Source organism: Grammomys surdaster, unplaced genomic scaffold (genome assembly GCF_004785775.1).
Source record: "Grammomys surdaster isolate TR1022 unplaced genomic scaffold, NIH_TR_1.0 363, whole genome shotgun sequence".
NCBI lineage: Eukaryota > Metazoa > Chordata > Mammalia > Rodentia > Muridae > Grammomys > Grammomys surdaster.
Genome location: NW_021604782.1, coordinates 7,571,871 through 7,590,660, shown reverse-complemented (window position 1 = coordinate 7,590,660; position 18,790 = coordinate 7,571,871). Strand labels below are relative to the sequence as shown.

Sequence of the window (18,790 nt, the reverse complement as noted above, 5' to 3'; positions counted from 1 at the left end):
TCTCTCTCTCTCTCTCTCTCTCTCTTTCCCCCACCCCCTCGCTCTCTGTCTGTCTTTTAAGGCACAGTTTCATATAGTCTAGGCTGGCCTCAAACTCCCTATGTAGTCCAGAATGACCTTGAACTCCTGAACCTCCTGCTTGTACCTCCCAAGTGCTGGGTGACAGGTGGGGACTACCACACTTGGCCCCTTGACATCTTTTTACTTTTGAGACATGGTCCGTTTCAGTTGCTCAGGCTAGCCTTACACTCTCTATCTTTTTGCCTCAGCCTCCCCAGCTTTGGGGTTACAGGCTTGTGCCACCAAGCCTCACAGCATTTTGTTTTCAACGTATACAAATTTAAAGCATCTTGTGCCAAGAAATTTATATTGATGCTTCTCCCTTCTAGCATGCCTTCATCTGTAGCCACAGAAGGACTTCCAGTTGGCCTGACATTCCTTAAGCCTCCCCGTATGAAAGGTTTCAGAAGTCTATTCAGAGGTGAGACTCATATGGGGAAAATGAAGAAAGTGCTTTCTTGGCCATGAGCCTCTCAAGGACTGGCCGAGAGCCCTGTGCACATGAGGAGAAGGATCTGAAGAAAAGCTTTCCATGACTTCCAGGATAAGGTGGGTGGGAACAGGAGATTCAAGACAGTCTAATGAAAGTTTCACTGAGAGGCTGCTTAGAGTCTGGAAGTACACTTCTAGTGAACAATATATTCAATTGTTGACTTCCAAACTTTGTACATCGACATCAGTAGGAGTGGAGCACATAAAACTGTTTTATGTTTTCCACTAATTCAACAAGACCACTGGGTAGTGTGTCTATGAATACGAGCCAATACGACTTAGGAATACAAATGAGTGGCTATTTTCGGTGTTTTGATTTAGAGCCTTCCCTCTAATCCCTATACCCAAATGATAGAAACTTTTGTGATGGCCTAGGGCTTTGGGGAGCCTAGAGAGATGGGTCTGGGCAGCAGATAATGCTTAGTTCTGTTCAGACTCATTCCTGGGCCTCCCTTTACCTCTGGCAAACAGAAAGCAACTGTGAGGGTGTAAGCTGCCTATAGCAGAGAGAGCAAGGGCTCCTGATGCAGGAAAGAAGAAGAGCAAGGAGCAGGATCTGGCATCTGAATCAGCCCAAGCACACAGACACGACTGTGCCCCAAGGGATGGAAAATTCCATCATGGTATAATCCCTTGACTCAGGCTTGAACTCCCAGCTCAGGTCTTTTGCCTCACAGAGGTCACAGAAGAGGGGAGAATGGCTGAGGGCCATGTGCACATAGCAGAATCACATGCCTCGCTGTCATTCATCAGTTTTATGGGAGGCATCTGAAGAGGCAGAAAGACAGTGGATCTGAACATGTGTCCTGCTCATACTCATCTTTGGGCCTCATCATTCCTCATTTACACAGTGTTGGTGCAGCCCAGGTGGCTCGCAAGACAGTGATGTGTGGCATGCACAGGACAGCAGTCTTAGGCACATCATTATAGTCACTCACAAAGGAGGATATTGAGGTCCTGCCTGAAGGAACCCCAGTAGCCGACACTGTAACTTCTCACAGGCAAGTTATACAAAGGTGAGCAAACACACCAACATACGATTGCGGGGATATGGTTATAGATACACACATGTATTCACACCTTCTCTTGAGGTTGGTTATGTAAGATTGGCCATTACACTATCAACAATAAAAACAAGGGAGTTAATTTAGAGTGGATTTTCCCTCTCACCTCAAAGGTCAATTTCTTACTTCAAAAACCAGGAATGAAAAATGTTTTTTTGACTCAATTGTTTTCCCAAGAGACCTTAGTATTCTACAGCATAGTAGAATTTTATAACTTAATAGTTACACATAAATAGCTACTAGAATACACATAAAGTAAATGACAGTTTACAACAATTTATCATAGGTTCCCAACATAAAAAAGGTTAATGTTTATAAAAGGATGAAAATACTGATATTCTTGATTTATTGCATATTTCATACCTGTCCTGAATTATCACTGGGTATCCTGTAAATATCATTATTCTATATCAATTAAAATAACCTAAACACCCATAAATGAATGAATGAATAAATGAAGTTAACAAATGAGTGCTATTGGTGGGTATCAGAGACAATGCTAGCTTCTTATCTCTGGTTTCACTCTTCTTTTGGTTAATAAAAGCAAGCCAGGACGAATAGTTAAAAGAAGCACATTATAGAGGAGACACAAAGTCCTATTGAGTCAAGTCAGGAAACTTATCCTGAGCCCAGAGCTATGGCTGCACTGGGCTTTGAACACAGAGCCTCAGTTCTCTTCCCCAGTCATGTTACCTCAAGAATCCAAAGCTTTACAGATGCTACAGGTTGACACTCAACATTTTGACTTTTAAAAAGGAGAGACACTAGATCCCATAGGAGTGTGACACTTGGGATAAATTAACTCTAGACACAGTTGTCAAAGAGCAGAGGCTACCAAGTGCTGTATGGAGCCATGACACTGAAACTATACAGTGGGATCTCATTTTTGTTTTGGTTAAAGTCCCTAGAAAGACTAGCTAATGTTGGATATAAATACATCAAGATTGCAAAGATGTTGTGTCTCTGTGGAAAAGCTGGACACATGAACTCTGGGTGTTGAGACAGTCATCAGATCTTGATGACTAGTCATGCTCATAGGTGCTGATTTAAGGTTGCCAAGAACTGAGAGATCTCTAATGGTATATGTAACCTCACTGCCCCGGCTTTGGTTGCAACCTGTAACATTCTTATCAATAAAACAATGAAAACTAATGCCTGCTTTTCCATAGTTGAGGCGGAAATGAACTGAAGAAGAAAAGTGAGATTGTGAGGTACTGTAATCCCGACCTATAAAGACCCTAACGGTAGAGAAGAGTTTTCTGCTTTCAAATGGTTAAACCCTTGATTCAAATCTAATACCGAAACACAACATGTAAACACAAGTGCTTCTTAGTTGGAAATGGGAAAGAACACTAGACTTCTGGTTGTCAAATCATGACCACATTCCCTTCCTGCCGTGACTCTGGAAAATCCCCAACATGCAGGAGCAATGACTTGCCAAGAGGAAATGTTAATGGTCATGTCAGATTGGCACAGGCCATAAGGATACATAGCTCCTCACTTTTCTCTTTTGAGAGTAAGAAATATACGTGTTGAGTGGGGGCTGGGGAGATGGCTCAGTGGGTTATGTAGCAGCTTTGAAGGCATGGAGACCTAAGTCTGGATCCCCAGCATTAACATAAAAAGTGGGGTGTGGAAGTATGTGACTCTACTCCTAGTGCTGAGGCAGAAGGATCTCTGGAGTTGGTCAGCCTGTCCAGCCAAAGCAATTACTACAGGTTTGGGAGAAACCTGTGTCAAAGAATAAGATAGAAAATGATTGAAGAAGACACATGACTTCAATTTCTGGCCTTTTATACACATCTACACACACATGTGCACCTACCTAAATGAAGGCATTCTGAAGGTTTGTCCATGTGAAATGCATGGAAGCAATTGAGACTACATGTTTAGCTGAAAGCATTCAGACACATTGCCTGTCATGGAATTGACCGAGATGCTGAGTAGGGTCACCCAGAAGAATAGCCCCAAGGCTTCACCTTGGATAGGGAAGCTGAGTGGCAGGGGTGACTGACACCACAGCTGTGGTGTGTTTCGAGAGAGAATCTTGGTCTACCCCAGAGTATCCTGGAGGGCTCTGAGCATTGTACTTTGAAAAGACTGGAGTGTGTCTGGGGGCGGGGAGAGGAGTGGGTGTAGTTTTGTCAAAAACAACCAAGAGACTGTGAGGTGTCCTAACATGGCTTCAGGGACAGAATAAGGACCACAAGGTGGAAGATGAGGTAGAAAAATAATAGTCCTATCAGGGGAAATGTTCTAATAGAACCAGCAGGAGAGGGAATGGATCACTTGAGCTGAGGTTACACTCTGCCCAGCAAGAGATATGACGGTGGCTTGGGATCCTATTTCGGAGGGGCTGAAATAGGGTTTCGGAATTCCAAACACATTTTATTTAGACAGAATCCCAAACCTTCCAAACTCTAAACCATCATGCTGTGAGTAACAATACTCAGTAGAGACATTCAAATGGCCTGAGGTTGTACGAATTTCCAAAAGGACATTTCTAGAGCAAGGTGGATTGTACCTTAGCGTGTGCTGCCGGTAAGCATGCTGCACACTCTGCAGTAAACCTGACGGCGGATGTAAACGCTCCAGTCCAGAGACAGCCCGGCAAAACAGCTGACCACATGACGTTAGATAGCCAATAGTGGCACTTAAATGCAAACCTGTTCTTAGCTAATAAATGTGAATGCAAATTTATTTTCTAAAAGGCTCTGATCACAATACACTTCTGAAAACACACTTTCTATCTGGGTCATCGTGCATTCACAGTCTCCTCAAACTGGAAGGGCGCCAGGGTGTAAGAGGAGGTATATTCTTACTTGCGGCTTCTATTGCATGGGTGCATTACCATTGAACTTCACACTTTATATTGCTGGGCTATCAATGCTGTTCCAATTCGTTCCTCCTTCCTTCTCTTCTTCCCTCTCTCCCTGCTTCCCTCCTTCTCTCTCTCCTGCTCACCCTCTCTCTCAATTTCTCTTTGAGACAGGGTCTCTCTACATAGTCCTGTCTTTCCTGGAACTCACTACATAGACCAGGCTGCTCTCAAAACCATAGGATTCTTTTGCCTCCGGAGTGCTGGGATTAAGGGTATCTGCCACTATTTCTACCTTTTGACAAGAATTCATACATCTAGGTGCTGACTGGCCTTTTACTGGGATCATACTTCATAACCTTTGAGAAAAAAAAAACCTGAAAAGCTTCTTGCCACAAATTGCCAGGATCCATCAGCACCAAGTTTGTTAATAACATGTAGGAAGACATATGACTTTTCAACATGTTACCCCAGTTGACCTTAGATGTATACCCTGGGGCACTCAAAAGAGTCTCCAGCATGGCTGTTAGTGAGTCTTTCAAAGAACAGATGCAACCTTCAGGCTCCAGCTCACCCCTCCGCTAGATCTCCAAGGATGCAGAACCTATTCCAGGTGTAGCCAGATGTCACAACCCCACCAGGCTTTAGAACTCTTGAAAAAGCATTATGTAAGGAAGTGGTGAGAATTGTCTTTTAGACACTGAAATTCAGTTAGTGCACATGCCACCTGTGTCAATGGCTGGTGTTTTATGTTTTCTTATACTCAAACAAGGAGGGGCTTTTTGCTTCAAAAAATATTCAGGTTGACCTATATAAGGATTACTCTGCTTTAAAAGCCCACGATTATTTTATTTTCTTAAGTGTGCCAGTATGAGACTTATTTTACACATGAATTTATCTAGCATGTATAAATCAAAACCCAATGCCCAGATTTGAATTGACCTGTACTAGCTGCAACTCGGGTCAAGTCATTCTTTTGCGCACCCCCAACCCAGCTCACTGAGTAGAGCAAACGGGTTAGTGGGGAGAGTTATTTCTTATGTCCTTGTGTTCTGATCTCTGAGGCACATTTCTGAGCATGGCTTTTCATATTCTACACTCACAAATATAGAGTTTGTACAATGTACCCCTGTCCAGATCATTAGCAAGAAGGACACATTCTTTAAACTTTTGCTTTCACCCCAAATATATATGCCCTAAGAACTAAGAAGAAAAGTGAAGACTTGGGGGTATGTATTCATACTATGGGAAGAGCTTGATTCCCAAAAGATTCTTACAATAGACTCATAATCTTTGAAAAAAAACCTTCCCACCCAGCCTCGAGTCCAACCCTCAACCCAGCCCCTTCAGTATGCTCAACATCAGTGAGGAAAATAAAAAACCCCGGAGATACATCACAGATTCACCTTAAAACAGAGATAGATACAGTGACCACAGATACTGGAAAAAGATGTCCCCTTCCCACTAAAGCTGGAAGGCCAATGCCCTATGACTTCTTTACAACTTCCTCTTGCTAGCCCTGTTAACTATAGGCTTGAGCCTGCCCTGTGTGGTCACTCTCTGTACCACATCTTAAACTGGGCTGAGGATGAGCCTCCCTGTATGAGGACATAGGGACACCCATCTCACAAACAAAGCTCAGAGAAGCACAAGCCCACAGATAGTCTTGTTGTCAAAGCACAAAGGACCCTGAACTTACCAGCCGCTCTGCTGGCCCTTTCCCACTTGGGTGATGGATCCGTTGTGGGTGAGCAGATTGGCAAGTCAGAGAGCTTAGAGGAAAGGTAACTTACTGCATCTGGTAGTAGAAAACAGGGAATACAACAGACGCAGTGTTGGGAGGCCCAGTGGGTTCACTGCCCAGACAGCAGCTTTCCTGCCCTACATAATGGCCCACAGGCAGTCACTGGACAAGAGGATCAGCGTCAACAGTGCCGGATGTTTGCCTGGTGGCTGGAAAGCAGCAGAGCAGCTGAGGCAAGAGTGATCCATCCTGGCTGGAGGGCTCAACCCTCAGGACTGTGTATGTGGGAATAGTTATCAGAAAGATCCAGAATCTAGGGCAATAAGTCCCGATGGTGTAAAGAAGCCAAGGAGGGCCACTTAGAGTCATCATGAATTAAATACAAGTGACCAACCATGGGACACCACACTGAAATGTGTGTGGAACAGAGTGCTCCCCTTCTCCTCTTACCACACTAAGGTACTCTTTGTTCTCCCTGCAATGCTGTTGCTGAATCCAGGGCCTTGTGTATACTAGACAAGTCCAATACACTGACACCCTCCGGTAGAGAAAAGTAACAGTGGCTACCACCAATCCAATGCCCTCTTCTGGTGTGTCTGAAGACAGCTACAGTGTACTCATACATATAACATAAAACAAACCTTAAAAAACAACATGGCAAATGTCTTTAATATGTATTTAGCTTAGTCACTCCATTGTTTATCGATATGTTGAAATTACAGAGTATATACATTTATTTTAAATCAATATAAAATTCTGGAAATAGAAATCTGTGGCTTGCCCACCAACTGTGTTATTTAGTGTATGCCATCTCTGATTGTAACAGTAAAATATAAATGCAGGGAAAGAGGGGATAAAGTCAAGAATATTCTCTGAACTAGGAACAGAACTTTCTGAGATGTATTTATTCAGAGGACCACTTCTTATACACATTAAAGCAAACTCCAGAATTTATCTCGTGATTTTGCTACTTCAGGCTGAGGTTGTAAATAATACCACCACTGTTGGTTCAGCAGAGGAAGTATTACTGGACTAAGGAGGGAGACCATTAGCTGTACTTGGATAAACACCTTGTCCAGCCCACCTAGGAGTTGAGACACAAAGGGGTGAACACTGGCAGGGAAGCCAAGTGAAGGAGAAGGGAAAGGCCTGGAGCAAGACAAAAAGAACTGGGTATCTCCCAGAGAGAAGCAGGAAAGTGTTGAAGGGAGATGCTAGAAAGCCTGGCTATGTTCGATGCTAAAGCCTGGCTCTGTAAGATACTAAAGCTAGGCTCTGTATGACGCTTCTTCTTCCCCTGCATTGTGGTTAAGGATCCTGGAACAACAATCACTTATCAGGAGTTGCATATAACTACTCCCTGTGTCTCTGCACTGAAGATTCCACCATCACCTCAGGCTCAACATATCCCATCAGAATCTGTACTGCGGTTTATCGGCAGCTTCTATATTCTGTCTGTGGCTCACTGCCTACAGTTCCCTTAGGATCCTGAATGGTAGCCTCAGGTCCTCCCACTTTTGGTCCCTATCAGTCTTGTGCCTATTTCATATTTCATACTTATTCTAACTGAAAAAAAAACTTACATGTGTGTCTTAAGTGTAAACGTGTGTGTATACATGGATGCACCCACAAAGGCCAGAAGAGGTTGTCCAGTGTCCTCTTCTATTGCCCTCCATTTATTCCTCTGAGGCAAGGTCTCTCCATGAATCCAGGGGCTTGCATTTTCTTGGCTAGGCTGGAAGCTAGCAAACGCTAGCAATCTTTCTGTTCCTATCAACTCTTGGAGCTGGGATTACAGGGGTGCCTGGCTTGTTATGTTTGGGATGAGATCTGAAGATTGCAGAGCTTGTGCTCTTGGTAGCTAAGCCATCTCTCCAGCCCCCTATTTATAGTTATGTTACTTTAGTTCTGAGAGATTCTTCTCTTGTTCCCTACCCCTTTTAGTCTTCACACTGGAAGACTTATAAACAGACACTGGACTAGGATCAATTCCACTCTATGGCAACCAGGCTATACGCCGACTCACGATGAGTCTGAACAGTGCAGGATGTGCTGACATTGGACCATCATGTTCGTAGGGCAAAGGTGGAATTTTTCTAAGACAATGGATTTTTCCATATCAACCACATGGGACAAAATCCAGGGCATGATATAGAAAAAGATTCTCACACCTGTAACCCCAGCTTTTGAGAGACTAAGCCAGAGCACTGCCATAAGGTCGAGCCAGCCTGGGTTAATATACTGAGTTCCAGGTTACCCCAGGCTACAGAGTAATACAAAAAACAAGAAGAGCAATAATGAAAACTCAGGCAGATATGGTAGTGCATGCCTGTAATCTCAGTATTCAGGAGGCAGAGGCAGGAGGATTGCCATAAGTCTGAGGCCAGCCCACTATATGTAGAATTCTGGTCCAGCCAGGGCTACAGTCTAAGACTGTCTCAAACAATCCCTCAAACTGAACAAATGGAGGAACAAGGCACAAGGACCAGGTGGGAAGACTTTAGACTGTAAAGGTCATGTTTCCTTTCTCTCTCCAGCTTTACATACACTGGAGCTTGGATCCCAGGCAGGAAAGACAAATCTGAATACCCTTTCACTACAGGGAAGAAATCTAGCTAGGAGAAGGTTGTGAAGCATCCTGGAGATGAGTCCCTAAAGATGGGTCTGGATCTGAACCAAGGGCTGAATAGCCATATAAATGTTGGATATTCTTCTCCAACCTTAAACATCTATTACTTATGAACTCAGCTGGCAGCTGTTACTCTGCTTCCACAGTGGGGGAGGTGTGGAAAGATGTCTATCCCAAGCAAGCCCAAGGCAGGGCCAGCAATAGCAGTGTGGGATAAGCCCTTCTTCAGGGGCTGGGAACATTTTGATTACCATGGCTCGTGAAAAGATGAAGCAGCCCTCTGGGACTATGGTGAATGAGGAGAAGGAAGATGACTGGACCAGACTTGGAGAGCTTTCGCATTTCACTGAAGACTTCCAGACATCTCTGGAATGGGACCTCAGCAAGCGTGGCTTCTCGAATTCAAATGAGAGATAGAGGTTCAAGCCAGTAAGATCAAGTAAGACCTCAGAGACTGGTCACATGTGTGTCTAGTACATTCTTTGTTAAATGTGGGGTTGCTGGGGTAAGCATTTCAGCAGCTGGAAGCAAGAGCCACTTACAGACATGAGATGACTGTGCCTCTAAAGAGCAAGTAGCCCAAGCTTCTGTCTTACCCTACTCCAGGAGGCTTCTCCTAGTCAGATGTGAATTGATGATGAAACGTCTAATGTGCACCAGATATAAGCCCACTGACCACAACTCTTAGAGTGCTGGGCCTGCATGACTTCTTCTAGGAGACGATTGCATGGCTCATCAGAGGAGGACCAGAGTAACCCCCTTAATGCATCACTAAATACAAACCTTAGGTCGGGCGTGCTGGTGCATACCTTTAACCCCAGAGCTCCAGCGGCAGAAGCATGGAGATCTAGGTGAATTTAAGGCCATCCTGGTCTATATAGCAAGTTCCAGAGTGGTCAGGACTACATAGAGAAACTGTCTTAAAAAAAAAAGCACTAAACCTTATTTGTCACACATCCAAGGAGACCGTGAAAGCTCAGCACACAGTATAACAAACGGCCTTTGGCTGGCCTCAGTCACTAAGCTGTCCTCTTCCTGTCAAAGCCAGGGGTCTCTCAGCATTCTCTCTGCTGTCAGAGAGGATGGAGAACATCACCCGTGGGACAGAAATGTAGAGTGTATCTTTGCACAGCTAAAACATTACAACAGTTATGAAGAACAGACATAACTACAGCTAGAGGGCTAGCTCTGGTGAGAACTCGCCTTAAAATGTAAGGTAGTAAGTAACCAAACATTGAGATTTCCCGATCACTGGATGGAGGTTTTGGTGTGGCCTCAGGATGCCACAGACTGGGATAGAACAGGAATCTAAGATCAGTATCTCACAGCAAGACTGGGAGAGGCCCAGGACACTTTTTTTTTTTTGAGACAGGGTTTTTCTGTGTAGCCTTGGCTGTCCTAGAACTCATTCTATAAACCAGGTTAGCTTTGAACTCAGAGCTCAGCCTGATTCTGCCTCCTGAGTGCTAGGACTAAAGGCGTGCGCCATCACTACTGCCAGGTGCAACAAGTAGTCTTAAATGCTGAACAAGCAATCTGTCCAGCCCCTTGAGAGATTGTCTTATGTTAATTGATACGGGAAGAACTGCCCACTATGGGCGGTACCATCTCCTAGTTATGGAATCTTGGACAGTATAAATGAAGAGAGGCAGCTGAGATCAAATAAGCAGGTATGCATTCATTTCGCTCTGCTCTTGACTGTGGGTGTTTTAAACTCCTGTTGCTTTGCCATCCCTACTATGATAGACTGTAACCTGAGGTTGTGAGTTAACATAAAGTTGATTGGGGGGGGGTCTGGGTATTTTATCACAGCAACATAAATGAAGTTAAAGCAAGTACCATATGTAATTTATACTCAGACAAAACACCATAAGAATAGCACGTATGCAGGTTGGAGGCTTGATCAGGAAATTGCAATCAAGAGTGAAATGAACTGTTCCTGATGACCAGGGTATTGTCATCAAAAACTATCAAAGACTCAGCAATATTATTACTTCTTCTAATATGTGTGAGGTCATAATCAGAGGATACCCAAAGAAGGGCCACTGTGTGAGTCTGCAGACACACACACACACACACAATCACATTCACCATCCTCCTCCTCAGCACTCATAGGTACAGGATGCTGTGGTTGACTCTGCAGCAGCTACACAGTTATTCTAGTCCAAGATAGAACTCAGTTCTGTAATCAGCATGTCTCTGAAACTAAGGTTTTCTTTCAGTATCATTTTAGAATAATTTCTTGCTAAGCCTTAATAACAAGAGTTGACTGATTCTAAGAGTGTCTCACCAACTTAGGATCTTTGAAACAAAACCTGGCTTCTCAAAGTCCCCCAAGTGGGATACATTGGAAGTTTTATCTCAGACCATGAAATGATCTAGGCATCAATCATATTCTTATTAGCCTTTCTACAAATTTCTTTCTTGGTTAGTAAGTGCAACTGACAGAGAAGTCATCCAGGCTTAGTAAGAACCTCAGAAGTTAGGAATCACAGTGTGGGATGGACAGGTGAGACCACAACAATCCCCCCTGAGGATCCCCGAAAATCATATTCTCCTAAACCTGTGTTCACCCAGCTTTAGGCTTCCAATTTGTTTTGTCAGGATTCCTCCTACCTCTGTGAAAACTTGGAGGATCCAGAGAATACAGCAGGAAGGCTACAGAGGAAATGAATGGATGTGCATATGAGAGAAACAGTGGTAACAATGGTAATATGCCTCCATGTTGGCTTATTGAGTGGTGGACTACACAGGCATCTAGTCACAACCTTCTCAGGGCCAGGACATTCAGATGCCTTCCCTTCCCTAACTATAAGAGAAAATTCCAAGGAAGGTCCTGGTTAGAGGAGGGGGGAGGGGCACAGCATGAAAGCACAACAGGCCTTCTGCAGGTGCAAGTATCTGTGGGTCTGCAGGTCTGCGGGTCTGCGGGTCTTTGACCCAGCCCCAGGCCAGCCTGGCAGTGACTCTACCTCCTCTAAACTCTGCTTCTCTCTGTGCAGTGCTCCCATGTTCCCAAGGCCTCCCCTTCATCTGTTCCCACTTTCAAAGCACAGAAGAGCCCCAACTGAGTCACATCCTAGAGAAGCTGGGCTTCCCTCCTAGAAATGTGCTTGGTTCTTTTCTCCCAGAGATCCTGCTACGGGGTCTGAGAACAAAAGGTCTCCTTTATGTCTCCCCAAAGATCACCTACAAGGGAGCTCAGATCCAGGTCTTTTACTTGCTGGGGGAAAGAATCATGATACCTTCTCTGTTGTTTTATTTTGCCTATCTTTTGTGCCGGTCAGAGCTGTCCCACATACAAATGTCTGGTCTGTGGTCGATCCAGAAGAAATGTATTACACATCATCATGCTTTTAAAAACTATCTCCCCCTTTTGTACTGAATGACAATGGGAAATGTTCTGATGCCAACTCCTCTGGCCTCTGATCTTCTTCCTGAGCTGGAGGCTGACTGTGTGAGAGCCACAAGAGAAGCAGGTAGCAGCTGATGCTCCCATGTGTCCTTGCATTTCAAAGCCCATCTACTGAGGACCAAGATAAAAATAACAACTTTGCATTCATAGCTGAGGTAGGGGACGAAGTGAAGCACAGAAGCATAGTCCCAAGTTCATCCCCACAGCCCAGGAAGGCAAAGGAGAGGACAGGAGAAGGACCTGTCCCTTTCTGTCTGGCTGGGATTATGGGGACTAGAGTCTTACTCTCACTTTCCAGGGCTCAGAGTCAGATGTCACAGCAGGAAGGGGAATTTTTCCTAGCCCAGTTTCCTTGGAAGGCTAGACAGATTCTAGAATAGTTCTGGAAGGATGGAGGGAAGGAGGGCAAAGAAAGCTCCAGAGGCCTCAGAAGTTTTCCTAGACAGCAAATTACCTCTGATGTGACTTAGTTACTGGGGGTGATGGGCCGATTCCTGTAAGGGACTTAATACTGACTCCAGTATGTTCTTTGGCCAACCTCTTTCAAGAAAAGTCCAGACAGCAAATGCTTGAGGCCATGGGACCGAGAGCTGGTCAATGTGCTAATAAGAGCATCAAGTCAAAAGGCAGAGGCAGAGAAGATGGCAATGTGACCTCTTAGGGTGCTGCCAGCTAGGTTGCTGCCCCTTGCCTGGGATGCCCTTAGGAAGTCTCCCTTCATATCTTTCTGCTGGTGAGTCTGTATGAATGAGAACCACTCAGCGGACCAGGAGGAGAGCATCGGAGTACAGCTAGGGCATTGTGCACTTACCTCCATCAGCAGTGGAGAAACTCTGTGGAGACAAAAGCAGGGCAGAGTGTCACTGTGTGTGTGTGTGTGGCGTATCCCACTCCCAGCCCCTAAAATACAGACCCAGAACTCGGCCAGCAGCAGGCAAGACCCAAGCTTACTTTTCTCCAGGGATCAATGAAGGATTTGATATTCCCAATTTACATGGAATGTCAATCAACTTACTGAGAGATAATTTCAATCATCCAGCAACTCTTCTGAGTCGTGATGAAGATGCACTATTAGAAGGATTCCATCTTGAATTTCATTTTATACAGGTTTGGGGTTTTTGGGTGTTTCTTTGTTTCTTTTCTTTTTTAATCACTGAGAATGTGGTCCTGAGAAATTCAGCGCCTCAAGGCCTCTCTGGATGTTACCACACAGAGCCATTTATTTTTACGTAGGGGAATTCCCATGCATTTACACCCTGTATATTGGAATTCCTGCCCATTTGCTACAGCGTTGCCTTCTAGTCCTTTCATAAAGGAAAGACTTGAAAGGAAATTTCTAATTAAAGCCACATTAGGTCATCTAATCTGCTTAATAGGAACTGGTCTTACCATTCTAATGCATGATTTGAAAACTTTTCAGACATTGAGGAACTGTGGGGTGTGGACAGCAGCATATAAATTGGATTAATTTAATAGACTTGTCCCCATGCCTCCTAATGAAGACAGGCTAGCCACTCTGCTGCAGGAACAGCGCCAGTACCAGGCACCTCTGTTCTCTTTTTAGAGTGTATGGCTCAGACTTCTCTGGTACCATCTAGCCCAGTGGTCCTCAACCTGTGGGTCACAACTTCTTTGGGGGTCCCATATCAGATATCCCGCATATCAGATACTTATTTATGACCATAACAGTACCAAAGTTACAGTTATGATGAAGCAACGAAATAATTTTATGGTTGGGGTCACGACAACATGAGGAACTGTATTAAAGGATCTCTGAATTGGGAAGGTTGAGAGCCGCTGCTCCAGCCCTTTCCTAGGGGACTGCCCTTATTTGGATTAGAGAAACTCTGCTTTTTTTTTTTTTTCCTTCACCTTCTGCAAGTCCTTGAAGGATTTCTCTGTCTCCTTCAGTTTCTCGAGGATGATCTGCTCTTTGGCGGATATCTGGGACTCTTCACTTTCGAGCGCTTGTATTTCCTGCTCCAGCCTGGAAGACACACAAACAGAGCACAAGATGCTTTATTGTCCTGCTATCCATTGGCAAGAGAGCAGCTACCTTCCTGCTGGCGACCTGTAACGTTCATTGTTCACTACACTGAGAAACCAGGCCAAAGTTTTTCCATGACAGAGTATCCTGTGCATACAACTTTGTTGCCAGGAAGACATTGATCAAAGGGAAACAATCCAGGGGTGGCTTTGGTGCTTCACGGCCATTTCCTTGGCACTCCAACTGTCTTGCTGATGTGTGTATTTCTTATTCAGAGGTAGATTGTGTATACACAGCTCAGGACATACAATCAGAAGGAAACAGCTTCATATTCTCCTAGCTATTTCAGAATAACATGTTTTTTTCTTTGGATAGCCAAAGGGCAAAGGGGAAAGGACATAGGACAAAGGGCAAAAGGCCAGTGTTCCTCAAAGGAAATATTTTGCTGAGAAGTAAGCTAGTTAGGCAGAACCCTGGACTTTCTGTCTCTCCCTCAGTGACCTATTGACAAAAAGAGACACAATGGATGGGACAGACACAACTACCACCAAGTTTCTGGATAGTCTCTTGATTGCTATTACTATTCTATATAGTTTCAAGAAGAGAACTTTTAGCACTGCTAAGAGTCTCCTTGAATATTCCAGAATACTTATGGCTGTTACTTGGGGGATAAACCTCAGTGTCTGTACTCTTCTTGTATAACAGCAGGAGTGATAATTAGCTTTTGTTGAGCACTGTTCCAAGACTTAATTCACATGGTGTGATGGCTATTCTTGGTTGTCAACATGCCTACATTTGGAATGAACTACAATCCAGAAATTGAGGGCACATCTGTGAGAGATCTTTTGCTTGGTTTGAGGTGGGTGAACCTACTTCAAATCTGGAACTTTGATCCGGATCTTAAGTCTGGAAGATGTACCTTAAATCTGGGACAGACCTTCTGCTGGAAGTCTATATAAGGACATGGAAGAAGGAAACTTGCCTTTGCCTGCTTGCCCTTGCCTTGATAGTACATTCCTTCATTGGCATTAGAGCCTGCTTCGTCAGAACTCCAGCATACATTGAAAGACCTGATGAGACATCCAGCCCTGTTGGATTAACTGAACTGCAGCCTGTAAGAGTCGTTCATGATCTCTTTCTCCCCCACCCCCACCCCCCCGGGTGTTTCATTCTATGAGTTTTGTTACTCTAGAGAACCCTGACGAGTAGACATGAGTTATTTCAGTTAACTTTCCCAATGGCTGTATGAGTCAGGAATCCCATTTTAGAGATGAGACCACCAAGACCTGGTATGGCTTAGCACCTGTTGCAGAGCTTTGACACAACAATGTAAGGCTGGAGGGTGAACTCTTGCCCCCACTCCCAATCATTGTCCTAGCTCTAAGTGGATTTACCCCACAATGTCTCACACATTCCTTGCTTGGAGACATTGCATGTTCTGGGAAACAGGGCCAGTGCTGTACTGTAGCCAGGTCATTGCAGATTATGCAGAGATGGATGTCTTCTGTCTAAAAGACTCCGCACTCTGGACCTCTCGAACTTGTAGTTTATTCATTCATTCATTATTCATTCATTCATTCATTCATTCATTCATTCACCAATTGGTCATTCACTCATCCATTTTTGCTGTTAGCCATTGTCCTTGGCCACCATGGAAGCTCCACTGTAGTTGAAACCTGATTAGGTGATCTCTCCCCCTCTCCCGTTGTCTCAGCTCTCCTGGGAACTGACTACCACTTAAAATGAAGAATTCAGAGTGAAATTTCTCAGAGGTGAGGGACAGATAAAATGATTATAGGGAAACTGGGAAACTGGGCTTTTACCTCAGGTGTTTTTTTGTTTGTTTGTTTGTTTTTTTTGACCCTGGATGTAAGAAATGTATGTCCCTCAGATGAGCACAGAGTCAGACACACTTATCACTCCTCTCAGTGAAAGTGGGAGTCATGTGACTTACAGGACCCCAAGTATCCAGCCTCCCTGTGCTACTGACTCTTTCCCCCACATCCCCATGCTTCTCTCCCTCCTTCTCTCTCCCTCCTTCTCTCTCTCTCTCTCTCTCTCTCTCTCTCTCTCACACACACACACACACACACACACACACACACACACACCATCACTGCCATGCCCCATTCCGTTTGTGCTTAGCTTACACAGTGGCTCTCTGCTCTGATGTGCTATATTTCCTGAGCCATTCTTGAGGTCTCATCTTAGGTGCCCCTGTCCCTCCAGTTTCCAGAGAGTCACCTGTAGGGGAGACTTCCCACTTCTGCACCCTTTCCCCCTGTTGTTTTGTTTGTTCTAAGACAGAGGCTCAAGTATCCCAGAGTCCCCTCAAATTCCTTCTGACTCTGCCTCCTGAGTGTCAGATTACAAGCATGTACCATCATCATACCTGGTTCCTTATGAGTGGAACCCAATGCCTGACAGATGCTAGGCAAGTACTCTACCAATTAAATGACATCCTTAGCCTCATCCCTTCATCTTTCTTAACCCATTACTGCTATGTATCAGCATTCTTATCAAGTCTACTGTATAAGGCCAGGGATTCTAATAAACACCCTATGATGCACAAAACAGTCCCTGTAGAGAAGAATGACCTGGCCTCCAAATAGAAACAGGCATTATTAATTTCCCCACCTGGATTAAAATTCATCAAGGTGAGGAAGGAGACATATTCTCAATATACATACATTCAATGAATCAGTACAAAAGCTGGATTCGGTTGCACAAAGTCAACGAGATGAGACAATCAGAATCCCTTAAATCAGAGAAAAGTCTCCAGCAAGCGTTGACTAGGGAGGCTGTGTGTGGGCTGACTGTGTGTGGGCTGACTGCAAATAGAATCCAAAGGAGAGGAGCCGAGGGATGCAGAGGTGTGAATGCAGATGTAAGACTCTTTTCCTGTCCCAAATGTCCAGCAAAATCTTCTGCATACATTTCTATGAACTATACCAGTGGGAAAATTAGAGAAAAACAAGACAAAAAGCACAGAGGCTTATTTGCATTGGGTTGTTCTTTGTGTACCTCTTGGCTACAGCCAAGAGAAGACAAGGTAACTTTGGCCTCAGAAAGGAGAGATCTGTAGAAGATCATTGGTAGAAGGCATGCCCAGTGAACACCACACTGTAACACAGTCACTCAGCAGAGTCCTGCTTACAAAAGCATCAGAAAGAATAAATAGACAACTTTAAACTTAGGACAATGAGTTTGAGGGAGGTTGTTTTAGCTGTAGACAGTCTCTCTGCAGCTCTCGTCTGGAACTCTGTATAGACCAGGCTAGCCTCTAACAGAGATCTGCCTGCTTTTGCTTTTGTCCCTGCCTCTATCCCCCAAGTACCTGGATTTAAAGCTTGTACCATCATGTCCTGTGTTTGTTTGTTTTGATGGGGTCTTGCTACTGTAGCCCTGGCTGGCCTTGGATTTATAATCCTCCCCTGAGTGCTGGGATTCTAGGTGGATGGAATTTGTTACATAGCACTATTGTAAAGGCAATTGAGACTAGTTGAATATGTGTGTGCATAAATTATGTATATTTATATTCTAATATACTCCTGCAACATATATCTTAATTATATTTGACATGTAGGCATATATATATGCCTACACACACACACACACATATATATATATGTATTCATAATTAGGTATATATTTGTCAATCTAATACTAAGGTAGAAAGATTACAAAGAACTTAACCTGTCCAGCTACTATGTCCAAATCTGAATAGAAGTGGGCTACCTTTTTGATGATGATTAAGACTGAAAAAACAGGAAAATGTCAGTCATTGAGTAATAAATTACAAATTATTTAAATTTTGCTTTTATAAGTTCTGGTATCTATTCAACTTAAAAAATATCATGCTTAGGTGTATAGTTCACCATTAGCGTGCTTGACTAGCATATTCGGAGTCCTGGCTTTGATCCCCAGCCAGACGTGGCAGTGCATTAAGGTGCTTGCTGTCTGGCAACGTGAGAGAATCAACTTCTGGAAGTTGTCTTCTGACTTTCACTTATCCATTGTGACATACATGTTCCCACTCCTGGGGAGACACACACACACACACACACACACACACACAAGTAAATTAATAAAACTATAATTTAAAAAGTCACATATTGGACTTGAGAGATGGCTCAGCAGTTAAGAGCACTGACTGTTCTTGCAGAGATCCTGAGTTCAATTCCCAGCAACCACACAGTGGCTCACAACCATCTGTAATGGGATCTGATGCCCTCTTCTGGTGTGTCTGAAGACAGCTACAGTGTACTCATATACATAAAATAAATTTAAAAATTACATATTCCTTGTCTAACTAGATTGCCTGATTTAAAAAACAATCAATTGCCTTTAAAATACTTCCCAAGACCACATGCTGAGAAAGTAGTGTCTTACAGGCTATGGGATAAGCAGGGACCAACTTCTTGGTGTCAAGTCAAGGGGTTAAACAGTGCTAACAGCTATGTAAATACAAACCCAACATTAACTGAGTGTGTTTAACTGCCAGCAGAAGTAGATACTTCAAGGGATTATAAAACAACTCAAAATTGTGTTAAATATGGCTGACTTAAAAAAAAAATCTAC

General features: G+C 43.9%; 1 protein-coding gene across 1 annotated transcript in view; it reads right to left on the bottom strand.

Moving 5' to 3' along the window:
• Positions 1–18,790, bottom strand: part of Palm2 (paralemmin 2) — a 142,352-nt gene that overhangs the window by 5,840 nt on the left and 117,722 nt on the right. The window contains exons 4-5 of the mRNA XM_028779895.1: positions 14,095–14,209; positions 13,034–13,055 (exon numbers count right to left, since the gene is read on the bottom strand). Coding sequence (XP_028635728.1) covers positions 13,034–13,055; positions 14,095–14,209 — 137 coding nt within the window. The remainder of the gene's footprint in view (positions 1–13,033; positions 13,056–14,094; positions 14,210–18,790) is intronic.